This window comes from Pyrus communis, chromosome 8 (assembly GCF_041283825.1).
Source record: "Pyrus communis isolate YQ-2024b chromosome 8, ASM4128382v1, whole genome shotgun sequence".
Classification (NCBI taxonomy): Eukaryota; Viridiplantae; Streptophyta; class Magnoliopsida; order Rosales; family Rosaceae; genus Pyrus; species Pyrus communis.
In genome coordinates, this window is record NC_142572.1 from 3607101 (window position 1) to 3626182 (window position 19082).

General features: G+C 36.6%; 1 protein-coding gene across 4 annotated transcripts in view; it reads right to left on the reverse strand.

Moving 5' to 3' along the window:
* The window catches only part of LOC137718363 (BEACH domain-containing protein B), a 32053-nt gene that overhangs the window by 5085 nt on the left and 7886 nt on the right, over positions 1 to 19082 (reverse strand). For all 4 annotated transcript variants that reach the window (XM_068457898.2, XM_088698159.1, XM_068457899.2 and 1 more), the window contains 29 exons: positions 18976 to 19044; positions 18091 to 18552; positions 17636 to 17960; positions 15611 to 16054; positions 15346 to 15504; positions 15111 to 15260; positions 13105 to 13260; positions 12877 to 12918; positions 12374 to 12718; positions 11858 to 12031; positions 11541 to 11701; positions 11127 to 11442; positions 10566 to 10995; positions 10086 to 10422; positions 9735 to 9923; positions 8489 to 8750; positions 8143 to 8334; positions 7842 to 8060; positions 7564 to 7740; positions 6817 to 6932; positions 4870 to 5334; positions 4515 to 4728; positions 3745 to 3966; positions 3117 to 3584; positions 2708 to 3037; positions 2168 to 2620; positions 2022 to 2068; positions 1837 to 1930; positions 755 to 961 (listed from right to left, as the gene is read on the reverse strand). In XM_068457898.2, coding sequence (XP_068313999.2) covers positions 755 to 961; positions 1837 to 1930; positions 2022 to 2068; positions 2168 to 2620; positions 2708 to 3037; positions 3117 to 3584; positions 3745 to 3966; positions 4515 to 4728; positions 4870 to 5334; positions 6817 to 6932; positions 7564 to 7740; positions 7842 to 8060; positions 8143 to 8334; positions 8489 to 8750; positions 9735 to 9923; positions 10086 to 10422; positions 10566 to 10995; positions 11127 to 11442; positions 11541 to 11701; positions 11858 to 12031; positions 12374 to 12718; positions 12877 to 12918; positions 13105 to 13260; positions 15111 to 15260; positions 15346 to 15504; positions 15611 to 16054; positions 17636 to 17960; positions 18091 to 18552; positions 18976 to 19044 — 7225 coding nt within the window. The remainder of the gene's footprint in view (positions 1 to 754; positions 962 to 1836; positions 1931 to 2021; positions 2069 to 2167; positions 2621 to 2707; positions 3038 to 3116; positions 3585 to 3744; positions 3967 to 4514; positions 4729 to 4869; positions 5335 to 6816; positions 6933 to 7563; positions 7741 to 7841; positions 8061 to 8142; positions 8335 to 8488; positions 8751 to 9734; positions 9924 to 10085; positions 10423 to 10565; positions 10996 to 11126; positions 11443 to 11540; positions 11702 to 11857; positions 12032 to 12373; positions 12719 to 12876; positions 12919 to 13104; positions 13261 to 15110; positions 15261 to 15345; positions 15505 to 15610; positions 16055 to 17635; positions 17961 to 18090; positions 18553 to 18975; positions 19045 to 19082) is intronic.

Sequence of the window (19082 nt, forward strand, 5' to 3'; positions counted from 1 at the left end):
ATCTATCAAGTCCCAATGAAAAACTTTTTTATACTTATTTTATATTTTCTTTATAAAATATAAACAGTTCCCGCAGGTAAGTATCATGACTGATCCACTTGCGTAAACAAATCCACTGTTTCCCTTTTTATTGTGTTAATTTTTTACTTCACATATTATCAGCGTTCTCCTAAATGTAGTCAATTCCTACCTGCAAAGACACATTCAGTTAGCTAGAGTGCACTTCTGGTCTATGAAGTTGACCATAATCAACTTGGTCAGTATACTCTTTACATCTCTCCATTTCTAGTCAAAGCAATGTGGTTCCAGAACCTGTTGATTTTGGTAGATTTTATATTGATATGCACACTGATTTCCATAACTGTCAAAGCCTAGTCATTGAATGCACACTGTCACTTTTGCCCAACCTACACTTATATTCCCAGAAGGGACATGGGGTTCAATTCCACAGAAATTAAATAGGATGTGGAATGGTTTGGAGTGGATTCCCCAAACACTCCTCAATCTGCATGAGCTTTTAACCGTGCTACAGCACTTACTATCACCGTAATATCTTTCCAGGGGCACCCTTTGAATTAAAGCAAGGTCAACAGATCTTGTGCAACTATACAAATTCACAAGTTTGTTTCAGCTATCATTCTAAGTTCCTCTTTTTATGAAAAGATAATGCATGTAATGAACCAAAACAAATTGCACTGATGAGGGAAAACATTTCTTGCTGCATTATCCATTACTTGGAGAAGATATTACATACCTTGGCCCAGGGTGGGAGACAAACATCTGCAATAGGTTCTCCATCTTGCTTCATACCAAAATGATAAGCATTTGAATTAACAAGAAACTCTGGCATGTAAAAGAACTCCGGTATTAACTCCTTCACATCACTAGTATTAGAAAGGCAGTTCTGATATGTTCCCTCAATGCTTTGAAAGAGACGGTCAGCATGGTCAAATTTACCACCCTGATAAAAAGAAACATGTAAAATTCATGGACCATTAATCAGGATTCAGTATGGTAAGAAAGTAGACAAGTGATAAGAGATGGCACCACAATACCTCAAGAAAAAAAAAAAGAAAAAAAAAAAGATACTACACTTAAGCACCAACTCTATAACCTTATATATAGAAATAGGAAATACGATTCAAAAAAATCATAAAGCTAGATTTAGAGAAAATACTGACTAGAATAAAAATCCACAATAAACAGTGATTAGCCCGTGGTTTTTGAAAACCCTACATAATGTGTTGAAAAGTATAGTCCTATGTCCAATTGTGGTGTCCCATGAGGATATGCTTCATCAGAACCTCTATATCTTTGGTAAAATTAAAATCTCACATAATCTCTGGTAAAATGTCATATAAAAAAGAATCCTCTAAGAAATACTAATTAAAAAAGCTGATACCCTGAAAACTCTATGCACACATTACATATCACACTTAAGAGTTAAGAAAGACATAAAAATTCAAACAATGTGATATGAATGCCAAGATTAGGCAGAAACTCATACTTTGAAAATTTTAAATGTGAATAACCCTCTGCTTATTGGTCATGCATGTGAAATTGCCCATAATTCCAAGATTAGGCAGAAACTCATGCTTTGAAATTTTTAAATGTGAATAACCCTCCGCTTATTGATATCCAAAAGATGAAAATAAAAAGATGAAGAAGGAAAAAATGGTGATGGAAGGATAAAATAACCATGAAAGGAAAAACTGTAATGTAGTTTGTTGGGTACAAAAGATAAAGCTCTCTAGGAATCACCTTATTTTAGTTGAAAAGAAGACTTATAACATATCATAAGATACTTAAGGTATGTGATACTGTCCACAAGAGTACCTGTAAATTTCGATGGAGAGAAGTAAACGGCTCTAATCTCAGAAGGTAATAAAGCACAATCCCCATGCTTGAGTAATGAGACCCATAGTAAAAACTGCAAATGTTAAAATGCAGGTGAGACAATTAAAGAAAGAGCACTTGGGACCTAAAAAATCATTTTGTCTGGACCTGGCTTTGGATATTACCTAGGTATATCAGGATCAGTGAAGCTACGGTACCTATCTTCAAATACCTGTATGGGAAAGCACGCCACCATAATTTTGTTAAAAACAGATGCACAAATATGTGAATTGATTATGTTTGTCAAATAATTTATGACATACAAACCAACCTCAAATCGCTTCATATCAAGTGCACCAACTGGTTTGGAAAGATCCCGAAAGGTGGAAGACTTGTTAAAATCAAGAAGCTCAGAGGAGTAATCAGCCAAGATCCAAGGAAAGACAGGGTACTGGGTCAAATCATTATACGACCTTCCAGCCAGTGTATTGAGAATCATTAGATATTCAAAATTTGTCATATCCCTTCTCCTCCAGCTCTCTCGAGCAGTTTCTGCCATCTCCAGTGCTACACGTCTATCAACAAATGAAATAGCTCCACTTTTGTCACGGCCACTTCCTTTCGGAAACAAATATTCATTTCTGGTAGCAACTATTACGGTTCCAGTATCTTTTGCATCATTCTGGGATGCAAAATTCAAAAATACTGGTGCAGATGAATCGCTGAAGAAAATCTCTATTGCAGAATATCGAAGCAAATAACGAGTCAAACTGACAGCTTTTATCTGTGATAAAAAATAAAAACAAATAAAGATGACTACGATACGCAAGAGACACTAAAAATAAAGCTAAATGAAAATTATTTCTCCAACCTTGCCAATATTCCATCTCCTGTGGCGCTTAATATTTTTTAATTGTTTTCTATTAAGAACAGTTTCATTCATTGCATCAAATTTATCAACTGTAGCTGCCTTCTCAGAATCCAAACCAAGATTTAGAGGCTGTTTCAGGGACTTTTGCTTTTGATCAGGTTTGGCCAAATCATGATTACTTGGAGCATGGAAGTTTCTGAAAACAGATGATCCTCCACTACCTTCAACCAAAAATTCACCAAAGAAATGCAAGACATTTTTCATCACTGCCAAATGTCCAGCTAATTTTCTTTTTGGGGTTACAAGCACACAAGGAACTGATGTAAGAACCTGAAACAGAAATCCCGACATTAGAAGTTTAATTTCATTTTTAAAGCAAGCAGTGAACATATTCATCTCTCTCCAATACCTCACTAGTTTCTGTCTCAAGTAAAGGGGATGAAGAATCTTTTCTTTCCTGCATCCAATTACCACTGTCTTTGGATAATTCCGAGCACTGGCTGTCTGAAGTATCTTTCGGGAGGGTCGGTTTCTGCCCACCAAGTTCATTATCAATTTCATTGGGTTCTAAGCTCCCATCATCAATTATCTTCCATACCCCTTTCAGCAAAAAGCGCTTCATTTGCTCAGGAATGTGCCCCACGAAACCAGATTTACTTTCATTAACAGGAGGTGCAACCTCATTAGTGGGCATAGATGATGAAGGATGACACAGCTTTTCATCAAAATGATAATTCTGTCTCAACTTTTGCCTACGTCGCCAGGCATCCTCTATCTTGTCAAGTTTCCAATGCCTCACAGCACTATTTGGAAAAGGATTAGCAGACCATGGACCTCTCTCATCAATCAAAGCACGAAACATGTGTATCCATTTTTCCTGGAAATTTAAGTATGTCAGTAATTACAAGCATTGATAATATGCATCACAAGTCAGAAGAGAAACAACGGTAATAATGAACAAAAGAAATTGCATGCTCCTAGTTTATTATTCATTTTGAAAAGTGATGTTCAATAACAGAAAAAAGTGGAACACATACAGCAACATTTTGTTGCTCCTCCTCATGAGTGAGCTGGAATGCAGCTCTTCTGCTGTCATCTAAAGCAAGAATGGAGACCAAGCTACTCTGTATCTCATCTTCAAAAGCTTTCCTAGTATTAGATTCTGCAGAGGAATTTTCATCTAACCTAGAATGGAGCTCACGTAACTGCCTTTGACGATCTGTATCTAATGACTTTGCATATTTTGCCTCATCAGCTACCTGAAAAATAAAACTAAGTAAAACAGTAGATGACATAGGATTACAACGCATATTTTGCCTCTTATTGTTTTTTTTTATTTTATATCTCAAATTAAATAATAAATACCATGATTAATTACAAATGGTAAAGTTACTCAGCGTTTTACTTATTTATTTTGGTAAGTCGTGTTTTATTCTCATTTCTTAATCTGTCAAGTTGAACAATTAAACTATTTCTAACCTTACTAGTTAATACTACCTTATAACTAAGATTCATTTTATAAATTATGTTCTATGAAAGGAAAACCATAGGGGCCCATTCAAAGACATGACAGGCACAGGCACGTTCAATCCTAGGTCTAAGACAATCATGCATGGCACCACATGGCACAAAGCACATTTGGGCCTATTTAGGTGCGCTGTTTCTGCATGGCTCAACCAAATTTTATATATTAACGCTATAAATATATCAGCACTAAACATTTATTTAAGTGTGAGTGTGGGGATAGAACATAATATATATATATATATATGTATATAACATCACTAAAATAACTTGCAATACGCACTGCTGCTAGCACTCGATCCCTCTGAATTAAATTTTGAATTGATCCTGTTTCTTTTACACTATTTGCCGAGTCCAAGGGGTCATCTCTCCCCATCATGCTAGTAGCCAGCATTGATTTGCCAAAGTTGACAGTTTCTCGAATCAAGTGTGATATCACATGAAAACGAGCACCATCATCCAACATTCCAAACTGCGACCTAACAACAAGCAAAGCCCTGGCCACAATGTTAACTTAAGTTAAATTTTTGTGAATAACACTATAAACAAAGAAATCATAATTTTATCTCCCAAATTAGAATTGTTTTTTCCTATTATAGTGAACTTGGTTAGAAACCTCAAAGGTGAAAAGTGGCTACCAAATGAACAGCTGCAATCTGCTTTTGCTTTGCTCATCATCAGCTGCCAAGAGACATGGCAAAAGCGAAATGACTTGTTGGACGCAACGTGATGCTCTTTCCAGAGAAGATCTGCATAGATATAGGATGACAAGTCGAAAAATGATTCTTGGGCACCTCTCCCCTCGCAAGAGCATTGCCTTATCAACAACTTTGTTAGGTTTGCCACCTAGCGCACTGCCTATCCCTCCTGATACAACAACTGCAGCCACCTCTGCAGCAGGAATATTCAGAGATTCTACTAAGCCACGTGCTCTTTGGCCAAAAGATGGACCTGCAGATGGTGATGGTTTGGGTGACATCTTGCTTGGTCCCTTACCATTCATGTCACTTATAATAATCCACAAATTGTCATACAGATTCCACCACTTGTCATTTACTATGTCATCCGCATTATCAATTGGCTGCTTGTAACTCCCAGGGATCCTAAACAAAAAAGTCAATCAGAACATGAATCGTATTCATCATAAATCATGACACATCATGAAAAGGAATGACAGAGACAACAGTAGAAGTCCTAGATTCCAACACAGTCTCACTCCAAAAGAAAATACAAATAAATAAACTGCACAAGAACTTCAAAGTTGAAAAGAGAACCACCCCCCCCCCCCCCCCCCACAGGTTCCTAAATCCAACTGAAAGTTGTAGTCGAAGAATGTCATAAACTATGAGAATTCTTCCTTTGATGTAGCCAATACAGACACAAACATCAGAGATTAACCACCACAGTTTTGTGACTCCTTGTCCTTTCCCAGTGATTGGAGATTTGGGCATGTTGCCCTCTAGAGAAGACTCAAAAATAGGCATCAGAACCAGACCTAACAATCTAAAATATCCATCTCTGGATATCCTGTGTAGATGAAACATGTTGGGTTTTTTCCAGCCATGATAAGTTGTCCTACGTCTATAAGGAATTATAGTCTTAGAGGATTAAATTGTTTTCCCAATTGGAGTTGTTTTCCCAATTGGAGTTAGTTTCTCAATTGGAGGAGGATTCATAACTAGATTCCAATTAGGATTAGTAATCCTTATTGAAGACGACCTTTATTATGTCTATATAAAGGGACTATTGTACTAGTTTTGAGAAGAAAGCAAAACAACAAATTGTATACCACTCAAGGGATTAGAGCGAGAGAATTTTGTAAAGTGTGCGAGAGAAAAGAAAAGAGATAGCGTATTTCTTGTTCTTGTTCTTTCAGGTTTTTCATCAATTCCTAGTTCTAGAGATTTGGCTAGATTATTGGTTGTACTCATTATTGATATAGTGAAAGATTGTTGTTGTTGTCCCGTGGACGTAGGCACATATTGCCGAACCACGTAAATTCTTGGTGTTATTTATCTTGGTTATTTGTTTTCGATTTCCGGAGTTTGTTCTATTTTTCCCATTTTTAAACACGATATTCTCAACAAAACATGCATCAAGTCAAGAACAGCATTAAACTATCATTCTGAATCTAACAAATCCTTTATTTTCTTTCCCTGTAATCAACTATGTAATATTTAATCCTCAGAGAAGTTTAAAAGATCACATTATTCTCTTACCTCTAGAGAAATCTACAAGTAGGTCATGAAACATCTAAAACAGCAGCAAAAACATAAAAACCCAAATAGAAGACCTATTAGGGTCACATTATTATTCTCTTTACCTCTAGAAAAATCTACAAGTAGGCCAAGAAACCTAAAATGAAAGCAGAAACATCTAAACCCAAATAGAAAAACTAAACCGACAGATAGAGCACCATCCTAGAATGCCCTCAGTACTACTCCCTCCAATGAAGATTCATCTGGCACAATTAAATTTATTGCAGATTCACTAGATACGTTAAATCCACACAGACAGTACTAGTGACTGACATCATAATGGACATCAGTTTCAGGAATAAAAGTTGCGACTCCAGAAGCTAGTACCTGGATGTTTGGCTATCAATTTCTCCTTCCAGCACTTCATACAAAGCAGAGCCATAATCTTTATGGCGTTCTAGCTCCAGTGAATCCAGGGAAAAGTCAGAGCTACTTGCCGGAAACTACAAGAAAGTCGAATTTTAAATGATAATCTCACCTCTGCAACTAAAATGAAATAAACAGAAAATTACAAGCCATTTCATATGATTGAAAACCAATTAAGCAATGCTTTTGTGTATGCATATAGGAGCAGAGAGTTAAAAAATTCATTACTAAAAGAAAATTTAAGGAACCACCAACTGCATTGGCTGACTGTCACCAAAGTTCGTCCGACATACCCATTGGGAATTATTGGTTTAGTAGACATAACAGAAAACTGGCCAAATAGCTGAGCATTTGATGTGAAAGTTTAGAACTGTGATATGATTGCCAAGAGATAAGAATAACTGGTCATATTTTGAATTTCAAGTCATCTATCCACAACCGAGGAAAGATGGAGAGCATCTTAATAAATCTGAATAGGAAGACTGAAGTTAGAGTAGCACAATTGGACGGTCATCTGATCATTGAGTATCCACTAAGTGAAGCAGTTGAATTAGTAGACTGACTGCAACGTATCTGCTCATGTACTTTTGTAAAATGATAAATTATTGTATCCATTGCTCTTTTTTATTTCTATTTAAGCTTGGGTGGGGTGGTTGAGCATGGGAGTAGTTAGGATATTATGATCTCAATTCCAAGAAAGCTGATTACCGGAAGTTTTTGGTCTATTTCAGAGATAAGCATCTCATCGACCAGTCTTAGAAGGTATAACGTGTTGTCCCGGCATGGTTGCAAGATAAAGATATTCTCTTCAGAAGACAATTCCACAAGTTTACTGATCAAATCCTTATAAATATCTCGAAGCAAGTATCTAAATGAAATGCCCCCCTGCCAGAAAAAGTAAAAAAAAAAACAAATAAAGCTTAAGATCATACGAAGTCTATAATTAATTAGAGATGTAGAATAGCAGAGAGCGGATTTTAACGTACATGTTCACACTGCATTAGTAGGAAAGTCACTGTCTCTTCTAACTGTTGCCACCCACCTTTGACAGAATGAACATAGTAACAAAGAACAACACCAAACAGATTCCTCACCAAATCTTGCTCATTTCTCTCATTATCATCTTGGTCTTGGGGATTAACTTTGTAGTTTTTGAATACACCAAGCTTCACACAAGCTGTTAACCAGGCATTCCAGCCAAATTCCTATTCATGACATTTAACTAAGTCAGGAGAATTTAATTAAATAAGAAAAAGCATACTACAAAACACTTGTTGCGCTATATACCATAAAAGCTTCAACATTTGAAGGATCAGAATCAAGAAGATCAAGTAAGTCTCTGACAATTTTCATTCTTGAACCTGCATCCTCACAGCCAGACAGGAATCTAAAAATAAGAACCAAAATTTGCGGAAGGAGAAAATGAGAGCTATTTGCTTTGCTTCTTTGCCTTTCAACCTGGTTGTGTTTCTGTAACACCTGTAAATCCGAAATCAATTTTCAGTTTGCACAGCATCCTGTTAGAAAAATCAAAACAATAATACAACCAATAATTGCACAGCTACAACGACAGGATGAACTACAAATTTTTTATTTTTTGCTTTCTACTTTTCTAAATCTTTGTTACATGTACCTGTTTGGGGCTAGCACCACCAAGAAGAGCATCAAACAATGAAGCACACAAGTTATCTGTTTGTGGAAATCTGAATAACCTATCAGACATGGCTGAAAAAATTGGTTGCATCTTCAGACAAATTTTTTTTGGGCCATCTGAAGGAGACCGAGATCTGCCAACTGCAAGATTAAAAAATCTTGCTCCCTTCTTCTCAGACGGATGATCAACCAAAAGTCTCCCAAGGAGCTGCAAGCTGAGCAATCTAATAGGTTCATATTCCCTATGGAAAAAAAGAAGAAGAGAAAAACAAAATCAGAAGAGCCAATATAGGTTGTGTTTCTTATCAATCTATACCTTTGAATAAATATATAAGTGACTGCATTATGAAACAATGGTTTAGAAAAGAAAGAGTTTTCCGCCTCAGTTACTTACAGTAATTTACAATCATATAAGAGTAGACTTATTCGACGAGAAAGCAATAAGCAATTTGGGCAAAACTCACCGTTGATCATTTGCAAACATATTTAGATACACAAATTATTTTTGCAATTGTGCAATTATATCTGGAAGCAACTTCGTCACTCTTTGTTGAGTAATAAGCATGTGGTATTTGGTGATAGGAGGGGTTCTTTGGAAGGAGAAATTGGAGAAGCATTGAAGTCATGGTGGGTGTGGAGGTACATTGCAATAAACTAAGATTTCGGCCTTCTTTGTGGGTATGTATTTCCAGTACAGTTCTATCTTTTTTCTGGAATTTTAGTTTATTAGAAGCAGCTCTGCAGTAGTTCGCTGCACAGTTTGTGTCATGATATAGTCAGAATGTAAAATGTTCCATCTCAGGTAGTTAGTTTCAAATTTGTATCTTTCACGTGGACTACTTGTTCTCAACTTTGTATTCATTTCAAGACTTTTAAAGAAATTTTCTATTTTCTAGGAAAATAAATGACAATTAGATTTAGGGAAGGGTAGTGCAATTCACTAGAACAAGCTTAGCTTTACCTATTACTCAAGACAGATCATGTCATTATATAGTTATTCATCATAACATACAGAAAAAAACAATATAGCTTTTATTGCTACTGTTGCCAATTATCTAAAATGACCAGTGTTCTAGGGAATTTTTTATAATTGTCTGAAGTTTAGTTACTTTGAAAGTCCCTCGTCCATACATAGAATAAGAGAACACTCAGAAAAATAAGGTCTTACCCACATGCTCTAGTGTGAAGATTTATATATCATTGAATTGATAATATTCAATGCGTACCTCTGAAGAAGATTAACAAACATATGACAACCACCAATCAGGTTGACGTGCTCCAGGAAAGCTGCAAGCAGTGGTTTTTGAGTAAGTGCTCGAACAAGCATATGTAAAACATCCTCGATACAGGTTGAATCCTGACTTGTTTCGAAAAAAGCTATTAAAGCTCTGATATCTGCTGCTGCAATTTTCTGCCTGCATATTACCCAGGACTTTTTTAAGATTTCACTTCAAACATGAAATGAACAAGACATGACAGTCTGTTACGTTAAATTTGTTTGTTGGAAAGGAGAAACATGATCATAGCTAAATGTTGGGAAACAAAAAAAATCCTCTGATTCAAGTGAAGAGCCATACCTGAGGCTCATTTCACCAAGGCTCAACAAAACAAGACGAATTTTTCGTATTTCTTCATTACTGGGTCTCTCTCCAAGAACTTGTTTTGTGATGGGATGAAGGAGAGGTGTGCTTCCAATAGAAAATCGAGTTTTTGGATTGTCCCAATAAAATTGGCGTATTATATCAATAACACGAGGGAGCTGGCAAAGGCTTTTAAGTAACCTTGGATCATTATCAAACTGCTGGATGAGAAACATGTATAATTCAAGCTGCACCTTATATACCGTATACAACCAGATGAGAGGGTTAAGAAATATGCTAGATATAGCCTCTTTAGTAAGCAGCTCCGATAAGCCTAAAGGTAAAATAAGGAGAAAATTAATAAATCTGGCCGAATGAATGATTCAGAAACTTCTGCACAACTTACATAGGAAAGAAAACTACAGATATTAGTATCAGCTGCTTATATGAGAATTGAGAAACAGTAATAATTTATACCGCAGTTTGCGACGACATTAAATAGATGTTTTAAAGCTGAAAGTGTTTCCAAATTAAGCTGCTGAGGAGGAACTGATTGCAACAAGAACCCTAGTATTGAGAATCCAGACAGAAGATGCATCTGTTGTTGATTAGCTAAGTTCTCATCTAGAACAGAAGCTATGAGCTCAATAACTTCAGCAGTCACTCGCTCTCTCGTGATAACAGGCAATGTATGCTCAAATTGCCCACTTTCTTCACTTTCATATTTTTCAGACTGCGCGATAAGAGGAAAAAACACTGATACACCTCCAACACAGTAAATTATCTGTTGCAATAAACGTCTGGAGCATTGCTGCGTGCCAACCATTACAGTTGCTTCAAATGAGTTCTTATCTGATACATGGTCCAGCATTGGTGAAACATTAAAGAGTTTCCTGCCATCACATGCCTGAAAAAAGAGACCAACTGCTCAGAATACGCCATTTTCTTATAGGATATGGATAACTAATGGATTAGAGTTACTTCATAAACAGAAACCAAAGATTATAGAGAAGTAGTCTTCTAAGAAGAACAGAGAACCTGTGCATTAAGTCCAAAAATAATTTTTGATGAAAGACCATCTTTCGCATCAAGGATCCCACTAAGCACCAGGTTATCCTTAGATGAGGCAGCTTCATTGTCAAGGAACGAATACATGTAGCTCGGCCCAAGAGAATAGATGCCCTGAACTTGCTCAGACGAAATGGCATCATTAAATAAATAAACAGGACCAATCTGACCGAGGAAAGGATGCGAATCTTTTACAGATTCCAAAGCCAAACCATCTTCATACAGAGGAATATCAAATTTTGCGCCAATTCTACAACTTGTTAATAATTCATTAACTTTGGCATATCTGAAACATACAAGTACGAAAGTAAGGGATAATCTCTGTTACTAGACAAAAGATAAAACAAATATACATGTGAAGGAAGAACGGAGGCAGTCTCCAACCTGCATCTTTCAGAAGAAACGAGATCACCATCCACATAGCACCTCAATAAGCTACCCCCAGAAAATGCTCTTCCAATGCTATGAGTTATACATAGAAAATGCCATTTCTTTCTAACAATATTAACCTGTAACTGGACTGATTGTCGCTTCAGATTCATTGACTGGAATTCATGAAAGACATCATTAGTGGCATGACACTAGTGGTAAGCTTTACAATATGGCAAATGAAAATGACTAAAATAGCAACAAGATTGAACACATCCACATTTAGAATATGAATCAAGCACGAAAACATAGTCCCCAATAAATATATTTACCTCATATAGAAACTTTTCCTTTGCAAGTGCAGCCATACAACCTCTTCCATTTTCTGCAAGAAAATTGAAAAGACCCATTTTTCCACTTCTGGGGAAATTCTCTACGCGAAGCCAACATGAAAAAGAAAATCCCTTATTCAGAGGCCACTGCACAGGCGTTTTTATTATGATCCCCTACAAGCAAACAAGAGAGAGAGCGAGAGAAAGAGAGAGGAAAAGGATGAGATACAAGATACAACAGATAAAATAATTTCAGGCATTTCAAATAGTATAAAACAATATAAAACAGAACAGGAAGGTTGTACATATAAAAGGTTTAGAGTTTAGAGTTTATAGAGAGTGGGGGAGGCTACAATTGAGAGGGAGTATCTTTAAACATTTTATTCAATTTCTGCATCATCCTAATTTTGAGCCATAAATCCCAACACTTTATTCAATAAACTTCTTGTTTCTTGTAACAACATTTAAAAAAAGAAAGAAAAATAAAGGAGCTTCAGAAAACAGAGTTGAACTTACAGAATCATTCCCAGTGAAGTCAAAGAAGGCAGTAGGACCCTTTACATTTAGCATTGACAAAACACTGGACAACAATAGTGAGCAATACTTCTGCTGATTCCCAATTTTCTCACTTCGGAGAAGGGCAAAGATTTTGCGAATGTCCTTTCCAGATGTGCTATGTCCACCAACGACCTGAATTAGTTGGGCAATTTTCAAGATGACACTGTCATTGTCTTCTTGTGAAAACCAATCAAGAAGAAAATTAAGCATTCCTGCTCTGACGCAGGAAGCCCGATTGGATATGGAATCCCTCAGTAGTTGTTGAAACACATCCAGCCCGTTATGCTGCAATGAGTCACTGCTCTGCCCAATCATAAAATAGAAAGTAATGATATAGAATGATATAGATTTTCAGACCCATAATTCCAAAATAATCTATAATGATTCCGAAGAAAATAAGAAATCCAAATTTCAGGAAATTTGAAACATAATAGAGAACAAATATAGAAATGATCACCAACCTCCCGCAAAACACGCAGATAAAGTATGATCACATCTTCATTCTGCATGGAGAGAAGTGAAAGAAAATATAATTACAAGAAGCAGGAACTCAGGAATTCAATTCCAAAGCCAAACTTGGCATAAGTATAAAACTCATAAACAAATAAATCTGTGGACATTATGGAAAAGTAAATTCCTAAAAGGGGGCATTTCAAAGTTTCTGAATAAGGTTTGCATCAGGGAGACACCTTTATTTTAGGGCCTGATTTCATATCAAACTTTCCATCAACAAGCATATCAAGCAAAGCATTCAAAAGTCCTTCACTTGAGTGTGACTGACAAGACTCCAACAGTAAGCTTTGCAATGTCTGGTATCCCTTGCCTGCAAGAACTCTAAATGTAGCCTGCAAAAATATATCTGCCAGTCAACATAGCAACTAGAAACTTAGAAATATGAACAAGAAAAGGAAATTGTAGTACCCATCAAATACATATGCTTACATAATAATGCTGGCATATTTGAGAGTCAAGCAACCTCGGAAAGACAAATTTACAAAAATCAACATGTACAACGTATAAATTAGCCAAAAATTGAGATTCAAGACAATTCTCTTTCACATATTCAAGGATCATGATGTTCCGATCAATGTTCGCTTGTCTCAATCAAGAGCGGATGATAGAAGGTGGAAACTGGATTTATCAGGATTGTTCACCTGCAAATCCTATCGCTCTTTCTTGAGCAACAATGGGATTGTGCAACATTTTCCACCCTCTTCACAGATTTGGAAATCAAAAGTTCCTCCGAAGGTCAAAGTTCTTGTGTGGCTAGTGGCTATTGGGAGGCTCAACACTTGTGATCAAATTCAAAGGAGAAGTCCTTTTATTTGCATCTCTCCCCATTGGTGCAGTTTGTGTAAAGCAAAGGAGGAAAGTGTTAACCACATTTTTCTTCATTGTTCTTACACGATTCAACTATGGTGGAAATTGTTTCAGGAGGTTAGAGTAAGTTGGGTCATCCCAAAGGGTTGTTTCGAGCTTCTAAGCACTAATTTTGAGGCCCTAGGAATTGGGAGGAAAGCTAAAGCTTTGTGGGGTTGTCTGGTGTCGGCAGTTTTTTGGAACATTTGGTTGGAGCGTAACAAAAGAATTTTTGACGATTATACTGGCGTGGGGGTAGCAGATCTGTGGGGAAGAGTAAGATATTGGGCAGCCTTCTGGGCTTCAGTTTCAAATGAATTTAAGAATTACTCTCTTTCTCACATACTGTGGGATATGTTAGCAGTCATAAAATGATTTTGGTTGAGGTTGTCCTACTTGTAATCTGATCCTCTGGACAGATTTTCTTGTTCTGTTCTTGGTGGATTTCTTATCCACTTCTGTGTATTACACTTTTCTTTTATAATAAACTGTTATAGTTTCTTCTCAAAAAAAAATGATGTTCCAATAAAGGAACCCCAAAAATTCAAAGGCCACTCACCATTTTACAGCCCACACTTGTGTGTGTGTGTGTGTGTGTGAAACTGTTAGAGAAAGGGTTCCTTATTGAAGATGTTGGGGTTGTGGGACAGGGTTCTTGGTCATCCTTGTACGCTCCAAGGCAGATTGGCCTTTTCAAACTATTTATTTGGACTGGAATGCTTTAGTTTTGTAATTCTGTTTTTAGTGTTGCTTCCTTTATTATTATTACACATGTATTCGATGCCCCTAAGTTGTAAATTCCTTTTATTAATAAATATGTTTTTCTTAATAGAAAAAAAGTAAGGGAAAAAAAAAAGAAAGAGTTAGAGAGAGGAGCATGAGATAAACCAAGGCTGTCCCCTTGATTCTTTTGGAACTTAGATCAGTAACTCGGGTTCTCTCTTTTCAATCAAAATAGAGTGCAAGAAGAAATGGCTTCTGCTCTCTTTGTGATCAGCAGGAAACTTAAACAAGTTTATGTGATCATAATGCATATTAAACGGATGCTCTATTCTCCATGGTATTGCCACATCCATAAAGTAAATAAAAAACACAAATGTACAGTGAATTCATCTGGATGAAATCATGAAACTGAATTTAACATCTTCTTTGAACAAACAAGACAAAAATCAAGCACGCAAGCTTCTACAACGACAAACAAAGAGAGGCAGTAACCATGAGAAAAAGAGGATTACATTCTTTTGTGGAAACAAACTTTTTGTAAGGAAAAAAAAAGGAACACTAAATACAAGAAAAAGATGGAAAAGATGTCCATCTAGATCGAAAATAGGAATACCTTCGAAGCATCATTGCCTGCAAGCAGACAGGTAAGAGTTTGAAGAACATTCAGAACCAAGTTTTCTCCACTAGCCTCCTCAAGGTTGCCATTTAGTAAAGAGACAACATGCAAAAAGCACTCTCCATCACGAAATAAAGTCTGATAGTACTGTGTAGAACAAATATTGATGAGATATAAGAACTTCAAACAAAAAGACTGAAGATGAAAATAAAATCAAGGCATTGGATTATACCACAGGATCAATCTTGAGCATATCTCTCATTCCGACCAGTAAATTGATAGACAGTTCAGCAAAGCTTTTCTCTCGTTCCTTTATTTGAGTGAATGTTTCCAAGTATTTAGAAAATAACTGTAACTTTGCTCTTTGATCCTCTTCAGATGATGGTACAGTCTAAAAGTAATATATAAAATTCAAAACAGAATTAAAAGTTAATCAGCTTATAAGCACTAACAGCCAAGACATATATATCAAATGAAAACAAGATCTTAAGTAATACCTTCATCAGCTCAAATATATGCCTAAGCACCTTATCCCTCAAACCTTCTTCCCAGAATAAATCAAATAAATAACCAATACATTCGATGCTATGCAGAACCAAACTTCTAGCATCTTCTGCTGTTGAGAAAAATTCCATATAGAGCTCCATGGATGTCTCCATGCATTTAAGCCATCTTTGCGTTGTCTGATGTGATTTGGATCCCTGATGACTAGGCACCGCTTCATCAACATTAGGGCTTGTATTTCCAACCCTTCTTGATTCTTGGGCTTGAATGCAAGCAACTTTAAGCACACGAGGAAATGCATTAACTGCCTTAAAAGAAGCAACAGTTTTCTCAGATGAAAGCTGTAACACGCGACGCAGACTCTTGGCAAGAACACTAGCAACTTCAGGACTGCAAGCAGAGTGTTCAAGGGCATCTAATAAAGCAGATAATTCAGGCTGCCATACAAAAAAGAGGCAAGAAGTCAGGAAAGATGCAGAAATTATGAAGCAGGTGTTGATTCGAAGCTACAATTTTTTTTGTTATCAAAATACAAGACTTTATCTATATCTATATAAATAAAGTGAGAAGGCAAAAAAGGTGTGGCATTCAAAATGGCAAGAAATGCCCCTCCCTAATTAAGAATTTCAAAACAAAACAATTTAATTAATAAGGGTAAAATGGTAAACTACATCATTTTGAAGATTACAAACAAAGCACCCACTTCGTGGGTAGTTACTTGATAAAATTAGTACTAATATATTTCACAAAAAAAAAATACTAATACATAAACATTACAAATAAAAAGTCAATTAGCACAGCTGTACATCTAAGGGGACAAGAAGGGCGAAGGACAGATCTCAGTGCCATCAATGATACCAAGAAGTTTGTAGCGGCGGAAAATGGGAGCAAACAGTGCTCGCCATGGCAAATAGTTGGATCGTTTCAGCTTGATCGGCACCATACTGCCAATGTTGTGAATCGTAAGAGAGGTATACGAGTTCAAAGGACTGGGATTAGAGGAAGAATTAGGGTTTTGGACCGAAGGAGAGATGATCGGAGAAGACGATCCAGTTGGTGGCGAGTCAAATTGAGCAGCCATATCTTGATGAGATCAAGATTCAAGAGAGATCAAAGACAAAAAGGCAAAGAATCAGAGAGAAGCGATCAAGAAATGATCGAGTTGTCGAGCGGAAGAGAAGGTCGGTGCTGGGAAGCAGAATGGCGTGATACCATATAGAAACAGAAAACTCTCTCTGTAAGTTTTCTGATTGTATTGAATTAATAAATCAGTTACACAGATGTGAATATATATAGCCTTAGCTGCCTTAGGCTAGTTACAAGAATACCCTCAACTAGCTTAACTAATTACAGTAACTAACAGAACTAATTACATTTAGCTTTATCATACTATGTAACAGTAACTACATTGGATGACTTGCCATTTGCCCTATTAAACATTACAAATAAAAAGTCAATTAGCACAGCTGTACATCTAAGGGGACAAGTAATCCACCATGAACAGAAACAAAACAAAACAAAAACTACATAAGGCTGCATTTATAAAAGAATTAAGATTGATCAAGATACTGCAGCCTTCCAATCTAGTTAAATGGTCGACAGATGTATATTCTTAAAATAGGAGATACAGAAGCCCACAGCGCTGCCCAGTACTACAACTACTCCGAGGACATTGACAAGTTGTTTTCCCCTTGCACATATGTTTCGTGTTTGCAGAGATGCATAGGCTGAAACTCTGGGAAAGGTATTTCTCAGGGCCTCTATTGTCCCTAATGTTTGTCACCTAACAGCTTAACAACAGCAATACCAAAACAAGAAGGCATTCCTTAACACCTTTGTCAGCCCTCAGAACACCTCACACCCATATCAAACCCTCACTTTAAACAATATGTTATTTTCCTAAGCACAATAAATCAGCAGCACTTATATGTTCTAATGTTTAAGCTGACCAGATAGTCAGATACATAAAACAAAAGTTTGTGAGTTTGGTGAAGAGTAAATGTCAGAGAAAAACCAACCAAGTTATGAGCACTTCCACTAGAAGTTGCAGCAAACTCCACAAATGAAATCACTTCCATTTGGAGAATTTCAATCCCACAAACTTTTGCTTGACTGTTGATGCCACTAGAAGCAGAAAGTAGTTCAAGGTTCCTTGGGGACTCATAATAAGTGCAACACTCTCCGGAAAGGTCATCAGATGCTGGTCCAAAATAGAAAAAATTCTCAGAAAATATGAGTTCCCAGATTCCCTCTTCCCGAAATACTTTGAGTGACACTGGAGATGAAACAAGAACCTTCCTAAATGCATTTAAAACGCAATGCTGCAGAGTATTGACAAAGACCCTACAGATAATGCAAAAGGCAAAGAGTAAGATTCATAAGAAAGGGAGAGAAATTGAAAAAGTACATTAAGACAGAAGTAACAACACCTAATAAATAATTGGAAGTGGCAATACTTCCGAAATAAATTCACCTTAATTGGCTTGGCAGTTCGTTTTGATTTGAACAGGCCTTAATGCAGGGGAACACTGTAAGAAGAACCCTCACGATCCATTTGATCGAAAGTTCACCGTACAATGAAGAGACTGCCACAGCAGCTCGGCCAGTGGATGTTTCGAGATCATGAGATTTAATATCTTCTGAAGCAGGAAGAAAAGAACAAAATACTCTGCTCAGCTTAACAGCATAATCACTCCAAAGTTGAGAGAAATAATCATTGGCAGGCAGTGCAACAGAAGTCTCTGTTATATGGTTTTCCACAGTATTCTCAATTCCAAAGTCAATCATCGGCGTTTGGAAATCAGGCTGACCAGGAATATTCTTGGTCTGCTGTTTGTACTCTTGAAACAAGAAAGCAGGCGAACAAAAGCTATTTGCGAATTTTTGAACCCTCCCGTTTTCACAAAGAAATTGCAAGTTGCCGATATTCCCAAAGCTGCACACTTGTCAAGGGAATCAATAGTGTTCTTTCCAGTTAACTGAGGATACAATTGCAAATTTGCACAACAGATACGGTCGCATCTACTATTTGATAAACAGAAGAAGGAATAGTGAAAAGGCAAAGCTACAGCAGATCTTTGTTGCACCAAACAGGAAATGATGGAATGGGAACAGTACTTCCCTGATGTGTTTATTGGATTTATGCTTGTACCCATTCAATTCAACTATATATGCATACATGCAACAAATATGCATTGAAGGTCTCCATGAAATTCAATGGGTATAAGTATAAATTCCCAATAAACACATACGGTACACAGTAAGACAACTTTCATTTATAGGGAGAAAAGAAATCTCAACATCAAATTCCTAGTTAAACAAAAGTACAAAAGTTCACAAGTTAACCAACAAAGGATACACAGCCTCTTTGAGAACTTCCAGAGAAAGAACATGGAGCTGGAAATTTTTTAGCAAGGGGTTCTCATATCTGCAAAAAATAGTGAGCATATATCAGAGCTTATGATG